Source organism: Nerophis lumbriciformis, linkage group LG35, assembly GCF_033978685.3.
Source record: "Nerophis lumbriciformis linkage group LG35, RoL_Nlum_v2.1, whole genome shotgun sequence".
NCBI lineage: Eukaryota > Metazoa > Chordata > Actinopteri > Syngnathiformes > Syngnathidae > Nerophis > Nerophis lumbriciformis.
Window position 1 is genome coordinate 957,620 of NC_084582.2, and position 19,881 is coordinate 977,500.

Genomic DNA, 19,881 nt, shown 5'->3' on the forward strand with positions numbered 1-19,881 from the left:
ATATATATATATATATATATATATATATATCCCCGCGAGCCCGAAGGGAATAAGCGGTAGAAAATTGATGGATGTATATATATATATATATATATATATATATATATATATATATATATATATATATGTATATATATATATAAATAAAAGAAATACTTGAATTTCAGTGTTCATTTATTTGCACATATACACACACATAACACTCATCTACTCATTGTTGAGTTAAGGGTTGAATTGTCCATCCTTGTTCAATTCTCTGTCACTATCTTTCGAACCATGCTGAACACCCTCTCTGATGATGCATTGCTGTGTGGCACGCACAAAAGTGCTTTCATCAAATGCACTAGATGGCAGTATTGTCCTGTTTAAGAGTGTCACAACATTGCTGTTTACGGCAGACGGACTGCTTTACTGTAGACGTTCTTTATATTGTGGGAAAGCGACTCAGGTCCGCATGGAGCTGGAGGGGGCGTGGCCTCCAGCTCCGCCTGAATTTTGGGAGATTTTCGGGAGAAAATTTGTCCCGGGAGGTTTTCGGGAGAGGCGCTGAATTTCGGGAGTCTCCCGGAAAATCCGGGAGGGTTGGCAAGTATGGTAACAAGTAAGCAGACGTAACAAGTAAGCAGACGTAACAAGTAAGCAGACGCAACACTTGCGTACGCAGACGTAACACTTGGGTACGCAGACGTAACACTAACGTACGGAGAAATAACACTTACACTGCAAAAACTAAAATCTAAGTAAGATGAAAAATCTCAAATAAGAGTGATATTTGCTTATTTTTTGTCTGATAAGATAATTTTTCTCAATAAGCAGATTTTATGTTAGAGTGTTTTACTTGTTTTAAGGGTTTTGGTCCTAAATGATCTCAGTTAGAGATGCGCGGTTTGCGGACACAACCGCGGATTATCCGCGGGTCGGGCGGTTGAAATTAAAAAAAATTAGATTTTATCCGCGGGTCGGGTCGGGCGGTTGAAATTAAAAAAAAATTAGATTTTAAATAGATTCAGGCGGGTGGCAGTTAAACCAATTGGGAAATATATATACATAGTTAAATGTTGTTACCCACATACGAAAAACGAGCAGGCACCTGCAGCATATGCCACAACAGAAGAAGAAGAAAAAAAGAGATGGCAACGCCGGCAGCAAACGTGGTACGCGACAAACTAAAAAAGGGAATACTAAAGACCAGGGGAAAAAAAGGCCAGAAAAGTTCAGCGTGGACTCGTTTTTATGAGGTTGTAAATCAGGATGATAGTAATGCTGGCTACGTGATTTGCAAGAGCTGCGACGCTGTTTATGTCTACGACAGTCACAAAACCGGGACATCTAACATGGTGCATCACATTTGTGCAAAACCCCGAACCTCCACAAACACCCTGAGCATGAGCAGTTTCGTCCGCCGTGATCCCAGAAGAGTGCCACAGGATGTTAAAACAAGATAGAACGCAGCTGCCTGCAGCAGTTTGAGTGGCGCGAGCGCGCTTGGAGGTGCGCTCAGCGCGGCTCCCAGATGATTGCGCAACTGGTGTGCGTCTGGGCCGTGACAGCGTGGCACGCATTGAATGTCTCTGCTACATTGGATCAGTCTCCTTTCTTTAACAGGCAAAAGCTTTATAACCTCACTAATGCCTTGCATCGTCTATATTAGATATATAACAACGGGCGGGTGCGGTTTTGATTAAATGTTAGTTCGGTTGGATGGCGGATGGTTGACGACTTTTGTGATGCGGTTGCGGATGAAATAATTGCCTATCCGCGCATCTCTAATCTCAGTAAGATGTTACAGCTTGTTGCTGAGATGTTTTCATTCATTTTTTTTTTCTTTTTTTTATTTATTTCAGGCAATGACGTAAAAAAGTACAAAGTTGACAACACATAATAATATAAATGAATATAGTGCAAAAGGTAATGTATAGTATGTAATGCATGATTGTCCAGTTTTGCCTGAAAGGGAGTGGGACGAAGATAACTTATTCAATCCCACCCTCAGTTCTCCATTCAGTGATTATTCACATGAGTTTCACTCTTACTTTGTTCAAGGATTATAATACAGATGTTGTATCATAGTGGCATTACCACAGCTAACAATCATTATTACACTGTAACAATAATTTGTATCAACAATGTAGGAAGAATGAATATACCAACAATGGTAATAGACAACATAGCAATAATGGTAAGGAAACATTGAGCACATGTTAACACTTTGAGACAGAGTACAGCAGCAGGTCAAATTAAAGACCCTCATCTCTATATTGGAACCAGACCCCATGTTTGTATAATTGTTTAAATCCATTAATAGTTTGGCATTGCTTGTGTTGTAAGTCCAGTTTGTTCCATAGTTTTACTCCGCATACAGACACACAAAAACATGTGTTATGACTAGTGATGTCCCGATCCAGGTTTTTGCACTTCCGATCCGATACCGATATTGTTTTTGCATTTCCGATCCGATACCGATACTGACCGATACCGATACTGGTCTATCCGAGCATGTATTAAAGTTTAAAGTTATTTAGCCTACTTAGTTGTCAGAATCATGTTGAAAAGGGTTTTAGTACTCTTGATAACAACTAGCCAGCTGAATTAGGGGAGTTTGAATAATACACAATGGTTGGTAACAAGAAACTGACCTGTTTATTCAAGGATAAACACAAAATAGACAAAATTATACATGACAAACAGAAATGGCATCATTGAACTAGGGCTGGGCGATATGGCCTTTTTTTAATATTGCGATATTTTAAGGCCATATTGCGATACACGATATATATCTCGATATTTTGCCTTAGCCTTGAATGAACACTTGATGCATATAATCACAGCAGTATGATGATTCTATGTGTTTTGATTGATTGATTGAGACTTTTATTAGTAGGTTGCACAGTGAAGTACATATTCCGTACAATTGACCACTAAATGGTAACACCCCAATAAGTTTTTCAACTTGTTTAAGTCGGGTCCACTTAAATTGATTCATGATACAGATATATACTATCAGATATATACTATCATCATAATACAGTCATCACACAAGATAATCACATTGAATTATTTACATTATTTATAATCCAGGGTGTGGAGGGGGGCGCCGGATGTAAGTGTCAAAAAGACAGCCAAAAGAGTTTGATATGAGAATAAATCTAAAGTTAAAATATAGGGTAGAAATGCACCCATTTGCAGGAAATATAGTCCTGATTTTCAAAATGTTCTTTCAAGGCTTGCATGTCTACATTAAAACATTCTTCTTCATACTGCATTAATATATGCTACTTTTAAACTTTCATGCAGAGAAGGAAATCACAACTAAAAAAATCACTAATTTTTTCATACGGTGTCGATGTGGAAATGTTTGCCTCTGCATTTTGATGGTGTGGACGTGTGGCACCGAATGGAGATAAGCGTCTCGACAGACGTCACAATATTTGAACAATGATGACGAAAACTGTTGTCTCTGTCGTGTCCGTGTGTCGAAAATTGTTATGCGCTAATTTTTTTATTTGATTTTGTGCGTGGCATAGATTTAGCGTGCGCAGAGGACGCTTGAGCAGGCGCGCACCTTAGCGGCTGCGCTAGCATCACAGCTAACGTTAGCCATGCCGCTACCTCGCTCTCTGCTGGGAGAGGGCGTATACGTATGTGACGTATGACGTGACAGTATGTGACGTGTGTAAGAAGGTGCGCTCGCTGTCTGTGAGAGGGAGACACAGGAAAGAGTAAGAAGAGCCTGTCGTGTAATGCCAGCAGCTAAAAGCAACTGCGTGAGAATTGTGGATGTGTTGAAGGTGTGCTGGAAAATGCGGAACGGAAATTACGAAGCAGCAGAAAAGTGGAATGTATTATTTAAATCGGTGCGTTGGAAAACACGGACCGGAGTTTTTTTTTAAACTGGATCTGGATCGGCATTTTCCCATGCCTTGCCGATACGCAATTTTTGGCAAATATCGGCAGCCGATCCGATCCAAATATCGGATCGGGACATCCCTAGTTATGACCTATATTGAGTAAAACATGCTTGAAACTAGAATATCAACTGTTGCAAAGCTGTGTCATCAACACTCACAAGTATAAAACTACTTTTTTAAAGTAATAATTTCTTATTTCAAGCATGAAAAAAAAATCATGACTTTGACACAATTGTGTCTCATAATTAAAACAGATGACAGCCAAATGGACTTTGCTGTTTTATTTTCAATGAAACAATAGAAAATACATACTCGTATAGTAGTACAGTTGTTATTAGTGAGAATATACTTATTTTAAGGTATTTTTGGGTTAATTGAGGTTAGCTAATTTTACTTGTTTTGGAAAGTCTTGACAAGCCAAATGTTCTTGTTCTATTGGCAGATCATTTTGCTTAGTTCAAGTAAAATACCCCTCATTTTTGTATTTTGTATTTTCTTGTTTTTGAACACTGACTTTTTGCAGTGTACGTACACAGAAGTAACTCCTACGGAGAAGTAACACGTATGCAGAAGTAAGGATGTCCCGATCCGATATTTGGATCGGATCGGCCGCCGATATTTGCAAAAAAATGCGTATCGGCAAGGCATGGGAAAATTCAGATCCAGATCCAGTTTAAAAAAAACCTCCGGTCCGTGTTTTCCAACGCACAGATTTAAATAATACATTCCACTTTTCTGCTGCTCCCTAATTTCCGTTCCGTATTTTCCAGCACACCTTCAACACATCCACAGGTCTGTGGATTCTCACGCAGTTGCTTTTAGCTGCTGGCATTACACGACAGGCTCTTCTCACTCTTTCCTGTGTCTCCCTCTCACAGACAGCGAGCGCACCTTCTTACACACGTCACAAACTGTCACGTCATACGTCACATACTGTCAGGACATACGTCACATACATATACGCCCTCTCCCAGCAGAGAGGTAGCAGTATGGCTAACGTTAGCTGTGATGCTAGCGCAGCCGCTAAGGTGCGCGCCTGCTCAAGCGTCCTCTGCGCACGGCAAATCTATGCCACGCACAAAATCAAATAAAAAAAATAAGCGCATAACAATTTTCGACACACGGACACGACAGAGACAACAGTTTTCGTCATCATTGTTCAAATATTGTGACGTCTGTCGAGACGCTTATCTCCATTCGGTGCCACACGTCCACACCATCAAAATGCAGAGGCAAACATTTCCACATCAACACCGTATGAAAAAAATAGTGATTTGTTTTAGTTGTGATTTCTTTCTCTGCATGAAAGTTTAAAAGTAGCATATATTAATGCAGTATGAAGAAGAATGTTTTAATGTAGACACATAGAATCATCATACTGCTGTGATTATATGCATCAAGTGTTCATTCAAGGCTAAGGCAAAATATCGAGATCTATATCGTGTATCGCAATATGGCCTTAAAATATCGCAATATTAAAAAAAGGCCATATCGCCCAGCCCTAGTTCAATGATGCCATTTCTGTTTGTCATGTATAATTTTGTCTATTTTGTGTTTATCCTTGAATAAACAGGTCAGTTTCTTGTTACCAACCATTGTGTATTATTCAAACTCCCCTAATTCAGCTGGCTAGTTGTTATCAAGAGTACTAAAACCCTTTTCAACATGATTCTGACAACTAAGTAGGCTAAATAACTTTAAACTTTAATACATGCTCGGATAGGCCAGTATCGGTCAGTATCGGTATCGGATCGGAAGTGCAAAAACAATATCGGTATTGGATCGGAAGTGCAAAAACCTGGATCGGGACATCCCTATGCAGAAGTAACACTTATGTACATAGAAGTAAAATAACACGTACGCAGAAGTACGTACAGAGAAGTAAGTAACCCTTACATTTGCATAGGGATGGGTACCGTTCACATTTCAACCGTTATGGTACCAATTCCTGGTACCCGGGAATTGTACTTTTGTGTGTGTTCATGTGTTATTTAACGTTAATTTTTTTTCATAATGATATTTATTTAACATTTAACAATAAGCTGAAAATAACTGTGTTTTCCGATTGTTATATCTTGATTTTTTTTTTTTTTTACACTTGGTAGTATCAGTTATAGTATTTCTAATATTGACTTTGCATGCATGTTTGCAATTCCAAGAAGTTCAATCACAGCACATAATAAAACGTTTTCAAACTCTCTTAGGATGAAGAAGGGTCTCAGTGACAGGCGTCGTAGTTCTATATCGGCCGTGCACACGAGTCTCTCACAGTGTTATTCCTACACCAGCTAACATTCCCAGACTAACCCCGCCCTCTTCACTCTTCCTGACCGCTTTGTTTGGATGAAAGAAAAAAACACTCCAAGAGAGAGTCCACAAAATATCTTCATGGAGCCCTGTTTCTATTAACACCACCATGTTTGATTGTGTGTATTTGAAACAAACTTTGTTCCTTCATTTTGTTTGTTTGCTATCGGACGTCCGTGTGTTGCTGGAAGTGGTGGTCTACTTGCTCTTCGCCAGCGACGCTGCCATATTCCCCCTCTACTTCCCCCTCTTCTTCCCCCCCTGCTTCTGTCTCTGCGCCGTTGTCTTCCCGTAGCCGCTTGTATTTATTTACATCATTGGACGGCTCAGCCGGTGGGGTTGCTTCAGTTGCTGAAGAGACTGTCGTGTGGTTTTCAGGATTCAGGATTCAGAATGCTTTATTAATGTCCATTCTTTAACATGTACAAGACACATAAGAACTGAAATTACATTTTCGGCACAGTCCCACTAAGCAGACATACGTTACAGGGAGACAAGACGGGATCGCCGACGGTTCAGCCACTTACGGCACTCCTTTAAAAAGGTGGTATTGGGAAAGGGGGGGATAGTAAAAAAAATCAGTCAAAGGCTGGACCCTTGGGAGGGGGTCCAGACTGAGTCCAAGGGGAAAAAACTCATTTAGCATAGCACACATAAACATGTTACATATAATCACAACAACTCGCAACAGAGGGGGGGGTTGGGGCCCTGGAGGCCGGCCTGCTGCTATAAAGCGCTACTCAGCCGTCCATAACCCCGAAGAGGCATTAAGCGGTGGTGAAGGCGTTGGGTGGGGGTGGAGAGTGTGTTTGTATATATGCCCATAGTCTTTGGGTGAAGTGAAGTAGTGTTCATGAGCCCATGATTGTTCTGCATGCAATGCAAGCGAAGTTCGACTCCCAGGTGTCGGGGAGGAGGGAGGGAGGTCAAAAGCGTCCATCTTTTAAATTCCTCAGGGGATGATCACAGAGCAGCCTGTTCTTGTCTCAAGGCCAATCCTAGATAAGGATTTTAGTTTTTTCTCGAGCAGGCATTACAATGGCTTGCCTGTTCTATACGTCCATGCTGGCCCTCATATCCAATCCTTCCTTTACAGCAAGCTTCTCCATGATGTGATCCATCTTGCGATTCAGTTCAGAAATCGCCCCAGACTGTGATCCCACAGCCCGGCCCAATCCGTCCATTGCGACGAACAGCCTTTGGGCTCCTTGAGTGGCTGCCATCGTCTTACGAATTTTACGATACACCGGAGCAATGCCAAGCCCAATCGACAGGTGCCCCGCGATCATGGTTCCAAATAGGTAGATGTCTTCCACGTCCTCGATGGAAAGGACTGAGAGGCACATGATTCTCCATTTGTCCCAGGAATCTCTCACGTACCCCGCAGTAATGGTTCCGTCAGGGCAGCCAGGCTCCCCAGAACCTCTTTTCCTCGTCGAAAAGATTTTGTCAATAGAGTCGAGAGTCCAGCTAATCAATTCCATGTCTGATGATTAGATTTGGAGGCTTCTGAAGGCACAGTGGCAGCTTCGTTGTCGCTCGTGAATGAGCAGCTGTCAAACAGGACGCTAACAATCCCCAGACAATCGGCGCGAGAATAGTTCTTGTCCAAAAGTCGCCATAGTGGTCTGTCCAACACAAACTTATTGCAGTCGTACAACACAGACTAAAATAATACACTTAAAAAACACTTTAAAAAAGACTTCAGTGGCATAAGAAAGGCAGCAGCACGAGTTTGGGTCGCCAGCAGAGCAGCGCAACTGAAAGCGCGAAAGTGCACTAAAGGTATCACAATATTGCACCTTTTGATTTTACGTGAATCAATACCCGGTAGTACCGATGGAATTCGGTCGGTGCCTCTAAAACTACCCAATCTGGTCCCATCCCTATGTACGTAGAAGTAATACGTACACAGATGTAACACTTGCATACGCAGAAGTAAGTAACATTTGTGTACACAGAAGTAACATTTGTGTACGTAGAAGTCATGTGACTTAGAAGTAACTTATGTACGCAGATGTAAGTAACACTTATGTACGCAGATGTAAGTCACACTTATGTACGCAGATGTAAGTAACACTTACGTACGCAGAAATAACACGTACGCAGAAGTAACATTAACGCAGAAGTCAGTAACACTGATGCACACAGAAATAACACTTGCGTACGCAGAAATAATACGTACGCAGAAGTAACACTTACAAACGTAGCAGTCAGTAACACTTATGTACGCAGAAGTAACCCTTATGTACACAGAAATAACACTTATGTACACAGATGTAACACTTGTGTATGTAGAAATAACACTTATCTACACAGATCTAAGTAACACTTATGTAAATAACACTTATGTACACAGATGTAAGCAACACCTATGTACACAGAAATAACACTTATGTACACGGATGTAAGTAACACTTATGTACGCAGACATAACACTTATATACACAGATGTAAGTAACACTTATGTACACAGAAATAACACTTATGTACACAGATGTAAGTAACACTTATGTACGCAGAAATAACACTTATGTACACAAATGTAAGTAACACTTATATACGCAGAAATAACACTTATGTACGCAGATGTAAGTAACACCTATGTACGCAGAAAAAACACTTATGTGTGCAGAAATAACACTTATATACACAGAAGTAAGTAACACTTATGTACACAGAAATAACACTTATGTACACAGATGTAAGTGACACCTATGTACGCAAAAATAACACTTATGTGAGCAGAAATAACACTTTTGTACACAGACGTAAGTAACACTTATGTACACAGAAATAACACTTATATACACAGATGTAAGTAACACTTATGTACACAGAAATAACACTTATGTACACAGATGTAACACTTATGTACGCAGAAATAACACTTATGTACACAGATGTAAGCAACACCTATGTACGCAGAAATAACACTTATGTGTGCAGAAATAACACTTATATACACAGATGTAAGTAACACTTATGTACACAGAAATAACACTTATGTACACAAATGTAAGTAACACTTATGTACGCAGAAATAACACTTATGTGTGCAGAAATAACACTTTTGTACACAGATGTAAGTAACACTTATGTACACAGAAATAACACTGATATACACAGATGTAAGTAACACTTATGTACACAGGAATAACACTTATGTACACAGATGTAAGTAACACTTATGTACGCAGAAATAACACTTATGTACACAGATGTAAGTAACACTTATGTACGCAGAAATAACACTTATGTACACAAATGTAAGTAACACTTAATGTACGCAGAAATAACACTTATGTGTGCAGAAATAACACTTATATACACAAATGTAAGTAACACTTATGTACGCAGAAATAACACTTATGTACACAAATGTAAGTAACACTTATGTACGCAGAAATAACACATATGTGTGCAGAAATAACACTTATATACACAGATGTAAGTAACACTTATGTACACAGAAATAACACTTATGTACACAGATGTAAGTAACACTTATGTACGCAGAAATAACACTTATGTGTGCAGAAATAACACTTATGTACGCAGATGTAAGTAACACTTATGTACGCAGAAATAACACTTATGTGTGCAGAAATAACACTTATATACACAGATGTAAGTAACACTTATGTACACAGAATTGTACACAGATGTAAGTAGCACTTATGTACGCAGAAATAACCCTTATGTGTGCAGAAATAACACTTATATACACAGATGTAAGTAACACTTATGTACGCAGAAATAACACTTACGTACACAGATGTAAGTAACACTAATTTACGCAGAAATAACACTTACGTACATAGATGTAAGTAACACTTATTTACGCAGAAATAACACTTACGTACACAGATGTATGTAACACTTATGTACACAGAAATAACACTTATGTACACAGATGTAAGTAACACCTATGTACGCAGAAATAACACTTGTGTGCAGAAATAACACTTTTGTACACAGACGTAAGTAACACTTATGTACACAGAAATAACACTTATATACACAGATGTAAGTAACACTTATGTGTGCAGAAATAACACTTATATACACAGACGTAAGTAACACTTATGTACACAGAAATAACACTTATATACACAGATGTAAGTAACACTTATGTACGCAGAAATAACACTTATGTGTGCAGAAATAACACTTTTGTACACAGACGTAAGTAACACTTATGTACACAGAAATAACACTTATATACACAGATGTAAGTAACACTTATGTACGCAGAAATAACACTTATGTACACAGATGTAAGTAACACTTATGTACGCAGAAATAACACTTATGTACGCAGATGTAAGTAACACTTATGTATGCAGAAATAACACTTATGTACACAGATGTAAGTAACACCTATGTACGCAGAAATAACACTTATGTGTGCAGAAATAACACTTTTGTACACAGACGTAACACTTATGTACACAGAAATAACACTGATATACACAGATGTAAGTAACACTTATGTACGCAGAAATAACACTTATGTACACAGATGTAAGTAACACTTATGTACACAGAAATAACACTTATGTACACAGATGTAAGTAACACTTATGTACGCAGAAATAACACTTATGTACACAGATGTAAGTAACACTTATGTACACAGAAATAACACTTATGTACACAGATGTAAGTAACACTTATGTACGCAGAAATAACACTTATGTACACAGATGTAAGTAACACTTATGTACACAGAAATAACACTTATGTACACAGATGTAAGTAACACTTATGTACGCAGAAATAACACTTATGTACACAGATGTAAGTAACACTTATGTACGCAGAAATAACACTTCTGTGTGCAGAAATAACACTTATATACACAGACGTAAGTAACACTTATGTACGCAGAAATAACACTTATATACACAGATGTAAATAACACTTATGTACGCAGAAATAACACTTACGTACGCAGAAATAACACGTACGCAAAAGTAAGACTTACGAACGCAGAAGTCAGTGACACTCTTTGTCAATTTCTTCAAACACATCTACCGAATGAGCGCAAACTGAACACTTGTCTTGTAGGTGGGAGCAAAGTATGTTATCTTTTGTGGATCACATTGTCACAATTTATGATAAATAATATTTCCACACACACTATCTAGATTTGCATCACAATTTGAGGGTTTCTTTCCTCTGTGGCTTATACCACATATCTCCATAACGTTCTGGGGTGATCAGTAGGGATGTATGCAGAGTACCGCTTCCTAATGATAATGATAATACTATTGGTACTTTTTTTTTTTATCAGCTGACCGTCGTAATTATAACGTGCGGTGTCACATTCATTTAGGGGACGTTGCAAAGCCTAAAAAAAGACATGGCGAATGATATGAATTATGATATGATATAGAGTACCAAGTAACGGTTTGTGCTTTGCCTACATGCATAATATTTCCAGCTGTGTGTAATTGTAATGAAGAGAAACCCAGTGATGGATCTTTGTGGTCTTTACAAAATGATGACATAACTGCATTGCACCTTGCACTGCAAACATATTCGACTTCGTTAGCCTTTGTTAACATTTTGTGACAATTAAACATTGTAACAAAAATGCATCTTTATTTACACCAATTACATGTAGTACCGATAAATACTGATATCAATAAGGGTATCATATCGATCAAATCCTATCTATATATCCCTAGTGATCAATAGTGTTTTAGTTATGCCGTTAAACAAACAAATGCAAGTCGAGTCATAACTTTCTGAATTGGTGGAGCTAATGGTTATTGGTATAAAGTGTAGAGTGAAAAATGATACTTTTATGTGCCTCATGCTTTATAGAGCTGTATTTCCTAGTTGGCAGATCTGCAACAAGAACATCACAGAGAGATCGAGGGCCTCCTGGAGAACATCCGCCAACTCAGCCGTGAGCTGCGACTCCAAATGCTGATCATAGACAACTTTATTCCTCAGGATTACCAGGTCCTTAACACTTGTCTTGTTGTTTCTCCTTGTACTTTAGTGTTTCCCACAGGACAGGCATCTATTTGTGGTGGTGTGGTCGGGGGTTGGGGGGCGGCGGCGGCAGCGGCGATGACCAAGAAGAACGCGGAGTTGGAATATAATTACAACACTTTATGTACATATTTATATACAGATTTGAACAATTAGTTATTCACTGAAATATATTTATTAATTGTGGTTCTTACAAAAAATATATCTTATAAAATATAAAAGCTAAAATGTCTCTTAAAGCTCTGCCCCTTTAATTAGTGCATACTAAATAATTTAACTTTAGCCTACTACTACAACCATATTATTTACCAGCAACATAAAGTGAAACAGGCAGAGGTGTCCTGCCACAGTCAGTCAACCTCCTCCTCCTGCTGCTGCTGAACAGGTCGCACTGGAGCTAGTCGCTCTATGTTTTGTCGTGGTCCTCTCTATAAGGCACATAAGAATATAAATTAGGACCCTTTTCATGAGAAAAGTGCATTTCTGATCTGACCCTGCTTTATTTTTCAGTGTTTGCTGAGTCTCACCTGTTCCCTCCGCCCTAATTTTTCTACTTGCCCGACTTCTCAAATCTACTTGCCCCAATATTTTTACTTGTCCTGCCTAGGTTTTTTTCTGGCTGTGTAGTGCTCATGGCTTATATCTTACTAAAATCCTTCCCGTTGACTATTTACAACACTACACAGTATTTATTATTATTATTATCTATAATTACATTTAAATGGCATTGCATACGTGTAAAATTAAATGCTATTTCACATTATTTGACCAGTAGCAGTTACACCCATCTGAACAGGTCAGCCACCTGTTTAAAGCCCGATCACAGTTGAAATCTTGAAATGAAGGGCCTTTAATGGCCAAAACATTAACCTGGACAACATTTTAACAGCTGCTTGGCTCAGATTTTATTCTTTTCATTGCATTCACATGCTGCAGTGGACAGTGGACATTTTAGCTTCAATATTAATGCAGTATCTGAAGCACCGTCTCCACGTGTGTTTATTGACAACAGGGTTATAACCTGGACACGTTAGCTCATCGGTATGAAAACAGGTGATTGTTATTACGTGCGTATGCCCCGGCCCCCGAGTCAAACAGCGGCGGTGTTAATGAAGCAGCGTCAGGCTGCTCACCGTCAGTGAAACGCTCGGTGAAATCGTGGATTAACGTTAAATATATGACGAGCCGCGAGCGATGCAGCTATAACCTATCTACATATAACCTATATTACCCTCGTATTTTGATCCCGTCCGTCCGTCCATCCGTCTTTGTCTTCGTCTTCTTCTTCTTCTTCTTCTTCTTCTTCTTCTTCTTCTTCTTCTGGCCCACCAGGTGAATTAAGTGCTATTGGCGGAGTTACAATGCATAGTAGGCTACCGCCACCTACTGCACCGGAGTTGTAACTACAAGGTACATTCACAGACAGAGTCACTTTGCTTTTATGAGCGGTCGAGCGAGTCAAAAGCCGAAAAATCCATTTGTGGCGGACGTAATTCTTTCGTGGCGGGCCGCCACAAATAAATGAATGTGTGGGAAACACTGTACTTTATAACACATCTTTAGGGCAAACAAATGACAAGTACATTTGGTCAGTTAAATGTCAAATTAATGAAGTGAAGATGATGTGCCTCACTCACTTTTACATTTCTTGTTTTTTCCTTGTAGGAAATGATTGAGAATTTTGTGCACTGGAATGAAGGCATTGGAGAATGGCAGCTGGTGAGCTGTTGTTATGATCAGTTTTAATATGAAGTATACATTTACCTGGTACTTTTATTGACACTATATATCATTTAACCATATATTGTGGTTACAGAAACAGTTCTCATTATGATTCAGGGCTGTTCTACACCACCATAAACCATACGCACAATAATAAACATTAGATTAATACCTTAATCAATCAATCAATCAATCAATGTTTATTTATATAGCCCTAAATCACAAGTGTCTCAAAGGGCTGCACGAGCCACAACGGCATCCTCGGTACAGAGCCCACATAAGGGCAAGGAAAAACTCACCCCAGTGGGACGTCGATGTGACTGACTAGGAGAAACCTTGGAGAGGACCGCATATGTGGGTAACCCCCCCAACCCCCTCCAGGGGAGACCGAAAGCAATGGATGTCGAGTGGATCTGACATAATATTGTGAGAGTCCAGTCCATAGTGGATCTAACATAATAGTGAGAGTCCAGTCCATAGTGGATCTAACATAATAGTGAGAGTCCAGTCCATAGTGGATCCAACATAATAATGAGAGTCCAGTCCATAGTGGGGCCAGCAGGAAACCATCCCGAGCAGAGACGGGTCAGCAGTGCAGAGATGTCCCCAACCGATGCACAGGCTTGCGGTCCACCCCGGGTCGCGACTCTGGACAGCCAGCACTTCATCCATGGCCACCGGACCTGTGTAACTCCCCCTCCACAATGGAGAGGGGGGCAGAGGAGAAAAGAAAAGAAACGGCAGATCAACTGGTCTAAAAGGGGGGTCTATTTAAAGGGGAACATTATCACAATTTCAGAATGGTTAAAACCATTCAAAATCAGTTCCCAGTGGCTTATTATATTTTTCGAAGTTTTTGTCAAAATTTTACCCATCACGCAATATCCCTAAAAAAAGCTTCAAAGTGCCTGATTTTAACCATCGTTATACACACCCGTCCATTTTCCTGTGATGTCACATAGTGAAGCCAACACAAACAAACATGGCGGAAAGAACAGCAAGCTATAGCGACATTAGCTCGGATTCAGACTCGGATTTCAGCGGCTTAAGCGATTCAACAGATTACGCATGTATTGAAACGGATGGTTGTAGTGTGGAGGCAGGTAGCGAAAACCAAATTGAAGAAGAAACTGAAGCTATTGAGCCATATCGGTTTGAACCGTATGCAAGCGAAACCCACGAAAACGACACGACAGCCAGCGACACGGGAGAAAGCGAGGACGAATTCGGCGATCGCCTTCTAACCAACGATTGGTATGTGTTTGTTTGGCATTAAAGGAAACTAACAACTATGAACTAGGTTTACAGCATATGAAATACATTTGGCAACAACATGCACTTTGAGAGTGCAGACAGCCCAATTTTCATCAATTAATATATTCTGTAGACATACCCTCATCCGCGCTCTTTTCCTGAAAGCTGATCTGTCCAGTTTTGGAGTTGATGTCAGCAGGCCAGGGAAGCTAGGGTCGATAGGGGGTTTAGCTCGCTCGTCTGCGGGAACAAACTGCCGCCATTGCTTGCCGTGCTACCGAGGTCCTTTGTCCCTGAATTGCTCACACACTCCGGCAGATTCAATGGGAGTCTGGCAGCAGATTTCTTTGACTTTATGGTTGGAAATGCATCTGCTTTGAGTGTGGCAGGATATCCACACATTCTTGCCATCTCTGTCGTAGCATAGCTTTCGTCGGTAAAGTGTGCGGAACAAACGTCCAATTTCTTGCCACTTTCGCATCTTTGGGCCACTGGTGCAACTTGAATCCGTCCCTGTTCGTGTTGTTACACCCTACGACAACACACCGACGAGGCATGATGTCTCCAAGGTCCGGAAAACAGTTGAAAAATACGGAAAATAACAGAGCTGATTTGACTCGGTGTTTGAGAAAATGGCGGATTGCTTCCCGATGTGACGCCACGTTGTGACGTCATCGCTCCGAGAGCGAATATTAGAAAGGCGTTTAATTTGCCAAAATTCACCCATTTAGAGTTCGGAAATCGGTTAAAAAAAGATATGGTCTTTTTTCTGCAACATCAAGGTATATATTGACGCTTACATAGGTCTGGTGATAATGTTCCCCTTTAAAGGCTAGAGTATACAAATGAGTTTTAAGATGGGACTTAAATGCTTCTACTGAGGTAGCATCTCAATGTCAATCAAAAGTGACCATCGGTATCTTTATAAAGGCAGGTTGCGGTTATTGGTTTGTTTATCATTGAATGTAATTTGTGCTCAGGTTCATTTGTATCTTTGTTTTTGTCAGAAATGTGTCGCTTTCACCGGCAACAATATGAGAAAACAGACCCCTGCGCCTGGCAAAAAAGAAAAAGATGTAGGTTTTCTACTCTACTTTTTGGAATATGATTGACACATGTACCTGTTACTTTTCATCTTAACTTTGCCTTTTCTGTGTTATCCTGCCTTCTGCAGCCATTTGAGGTGGACCTGTCCTATGTGTATCTGGCCTACACAGAAGAGAGCATGCAACAGTCACTGATGAAACTAGAGAGGCCTAAAACCTCTAAGAGTAGCAAGAGCGGCCGGCCCAAGACTGGTCGGAGGTAATCCCCACACGGACCACACTATAGTATGGTACACATAGTCATCAGTGTTTTAGTGTAATGCACCAGGCCATGACACATACAGTACAGGCCAAAAGTTTGTACACCACCTTCTCATTCAATGCGGTAGTCATTCTTTATTTTCATGACTACCGTATTTTTCGGAGTATAAGTCGCTCCGGAGTATAAGTCGCACCGGCCGAAAATGCATAATAAAGAAGGGAAAAAACTAGGGATGTCCGATAATGGCTTTTTGCCGATATCCGATATTCCGATATTGTCCAACTCTTTAATTACCGATACCGATATAGGCAGTCGTGTAATTAACACATTATAATGCCTAATTTGGACAACCAGGTATGGTGAAGATAAGGTACTTTTTTTTAAAATGAACAAAATAAGATAAATAAATAAAAAAAAACATTTTCTTGAATAAAAAAGAAAGTAAAATAATATACAAACAGTTACATAGAAACGAGTAATTAATTAAAATGTCAGGACTTGGTCCGGGGTGTGTGCTTTTCCAGGATGCAACGGAAAGTTGGCACGGGCGAGACGGGAATTAAGGTACATGATTTATTTATTAACTATAAATACAAAAAAAAAGGATCAAACAAAAGGCGCGCACAGTGGCGGAGAATAAACTATGAACAATTAAACAAAACTTGCAAACTATGGCTTGAATAAAGAAAACTTACTTGGCATGGACAAAAAAGGAGCAGCGTGAACATGGACATGAAACAATGGACAGAGCATAAATGTGGTGTGAGGTCGTCAGGACGAACAACAGAAAATGAATGAACTTAAATACTATGGACATGATTAACAACAGGTGCGTGACTCAAAACAGGTGCGTGACATAACAGGTGAAACCAATGGGTAACTATGGTGACAAAACAAAACAAAAGTGCACAAAAAGTCCAAAAATAAAACCTGATCACACAGACATGACAGAAAATTAGTCAAATTAACTGTTAAAGGTTAGTACTATTAGTGGACCACAATCATGTGTGCTTACGGACTGTATCCCTTGCAGACTGTATTGATATATATTGATATATAATGTAGGAACCACAATATTAATAACAGAAAGAAACAACCCTTTTGTGTGAATGAGTGTGAATGGGGGAGGGAGGTTTTTTGGGTTAGTGTACTAATTGTAAGTGTATCTTGTGTTTTTTATGTTGATTTCATAAAATAAAAAAAAATAAAAAAACAATAACGATTGTAAAAAAAAAACGATACCGATAATTTCCGATATTACATTTTAACACATCTCTAGTAATAATAATGGATTAATAATAATAATAATAATAATAGATTTTATTTGTAAAAAGCACTTTACATTGAGTAAACAACCTCAAAGTGCTACAGTGTATTAAAAAATAAATAAATAAAAAAATAAAATAAAATAAATATAAAATTATTGTGTTTTTTATGTTTATTTAATAAAAAAAAACAAAAAAAACGATACCGATAATTAAAAAAACGATACCGATAATTTCCGATATTACATTTTAACGCATTTATCAGCCGATAATATCGGCAGGGTATCGGACATCCCTAGAAAAAACATATATAAGTCGCACTGGAGTATAAGTCGCATTTTTTGGGGAAATTTATTTGATAAAAGCCAACACCAAGAATAGACATTTGAAAGGCAATTTAAAATAAATAAAGAATAGTGAACAACAGGCTGAATAAGTGTACGTTATATGAGGCATAAACAGAGGTGGGTAGAGTAGCCAGAAATTGTACTCAAGTAAGAGTACTGTTACTTTAGAGATTTATTACTCAAGTAAAAGTAAGGAGTAGTCACCCAAATATTTACTTGAGTAAAAGTAAAAAGTATGTTGTGAAAAAACTACTCAAGTACTGAGTAACTGATGAGTAACATACACACACATATCATATATATATATATATATATATATATATATATATATATATATATATATACACATACATTGATATATACAGTATATCATTTATATTTATTTATTTTGCCGTTTTTGTTTACATGTTAAAGGTGTTTTAATGAATATACATGCATGTTTAACACATATAGATTCCTTTCTTTCATGTTGACAAGAATATAAGTTGGTGTATTACCTGATTCTGATGACTTGCATTGATTGTAATCAGACAGTAGTGCTTAACGTCCACGTTTTCAAATGCAGGAGAAAAAAAGTTCCTCCTTTCTGTCTAATACCACATGAAAGTGGTTGGTTTTTGGCATCTTATTTGTCCAGCTTCCATATTCGTTTTCACACACTTTACAAGAAATACATTGGCGGAAAATTCCGAGGCTTGCTAGCTTGTTTGCGCTGGCTTTCGGAGACTCTTATTTTGAAAGCGCACGCGCGATGGAGCAGCACTTTTATTGTGAAGACAGGAACTGTGCAGTCAGTCTTTAGGTTTGTGACGGGATGTACGTTTGAAATAAAAAAGTGTCTTTTTTCCTTCACACTTTTGATTGATTGATTGAAACTTGTATTAGTAGATTGCACAGTACAGTACATATTCCGTACAATTGACCACTAAATGGTTACACCCCGATAAGTTTTTCAACTTGTTTAAGTCAGGTCATGTGACCACCTGGCTCTGTTTGATTGGTCCAACGTCACCAGTGACTGCATCTGATTGGTGGAACGGAGTCAAACGTCACCAGTAACGCAGGCACTATGAAGGTCTGTCTGACAGACCAAAACAAACAAAGCGTGCATTAACAGATCGATAAAAATTAGTAGCGAGTAGCGAGCTGAATGTAGATAAAAGTAGCGGAGTAAAAGTAGCGTTTCTTCTCTATAAATATACTCAAGTAAAAGTAAAAGTAAGTTGCATTAAAACTACTCTTAGAAGTACAATTTATCCCAAAAGTTACTCAAGTAGATGTAACGGAGTAAATGTAGCGCGTTACTACCCACCTCTGGGCATAAATAACCAACTGGTATGTTAACGTAACATATTATGGTAAGAGTCATTCAAATAACTACAACATATAGAACATGCTATACGTTTACCAAACAATCTGTCACTCCTAATCGCTAAATCCCATGAAATCTTATAAGTCTAGTCTCTTACGTGAATGAGATAAATAATATTATTTGATATTTTACGCTAATTTGTTAATATTTCACACAAGTCGCTCCTGAGTATAAGTCGCACCCCCGGCCAAATTATGAAAAAAACTGCGACTTATAGTCCGAAAAATACGGTATTTACATTGTAGATTGTCACTGAAGGCATCAAAACTATGAAAGAACACATGTGGAGTTATGTACTTAACACAAAAAGGTGAAATGACCGAAAACATGTTTTATATTCTAGTTTCTCCAAAATAGCCAACCTTTGCTCTGATTACTGCCTTGCACAC

General features: G+C 38.9%; 1 protein-coding gene across 6 annotated transcripts in view; it reads left to right on the forward strand.

The window, feature by feature from the left end:
- kif3a (kinesin family member 3A) overlaps positions 1-19,881 on the forward strand; it is a 78,415-nt gene that overhangs the window by 52,893 nt on the left and 5,641 nt on the right. For all 6 annotated transcript variants that reach the window (XR_012049338.1, XR_012049337.1, XR_012049339.1 and 3 more), the window contains 4 exons: positions 12,066-12,191; positions 13,890-13,943; positions 16,208-16,276; positions 16,375-16,505. Coding sequence is in view for 2 of the 6 variants with exons in the window: in XM_061927932.2 (XP_061783916.1) it covers positions 12,066-12,191; positions 13,890-13,943; positions 16,208-16,276; positions 16,375-16,505 (380 nt within the window). In the remaining 4 variants the exon portion in view is untranslated. The remainder of the gene's footprint in view (positions 1-12,065; positions 12,192-13,889; positions 13,944-16,207; positions 16,277-16,374; positions 16,506-19,881) is intronic.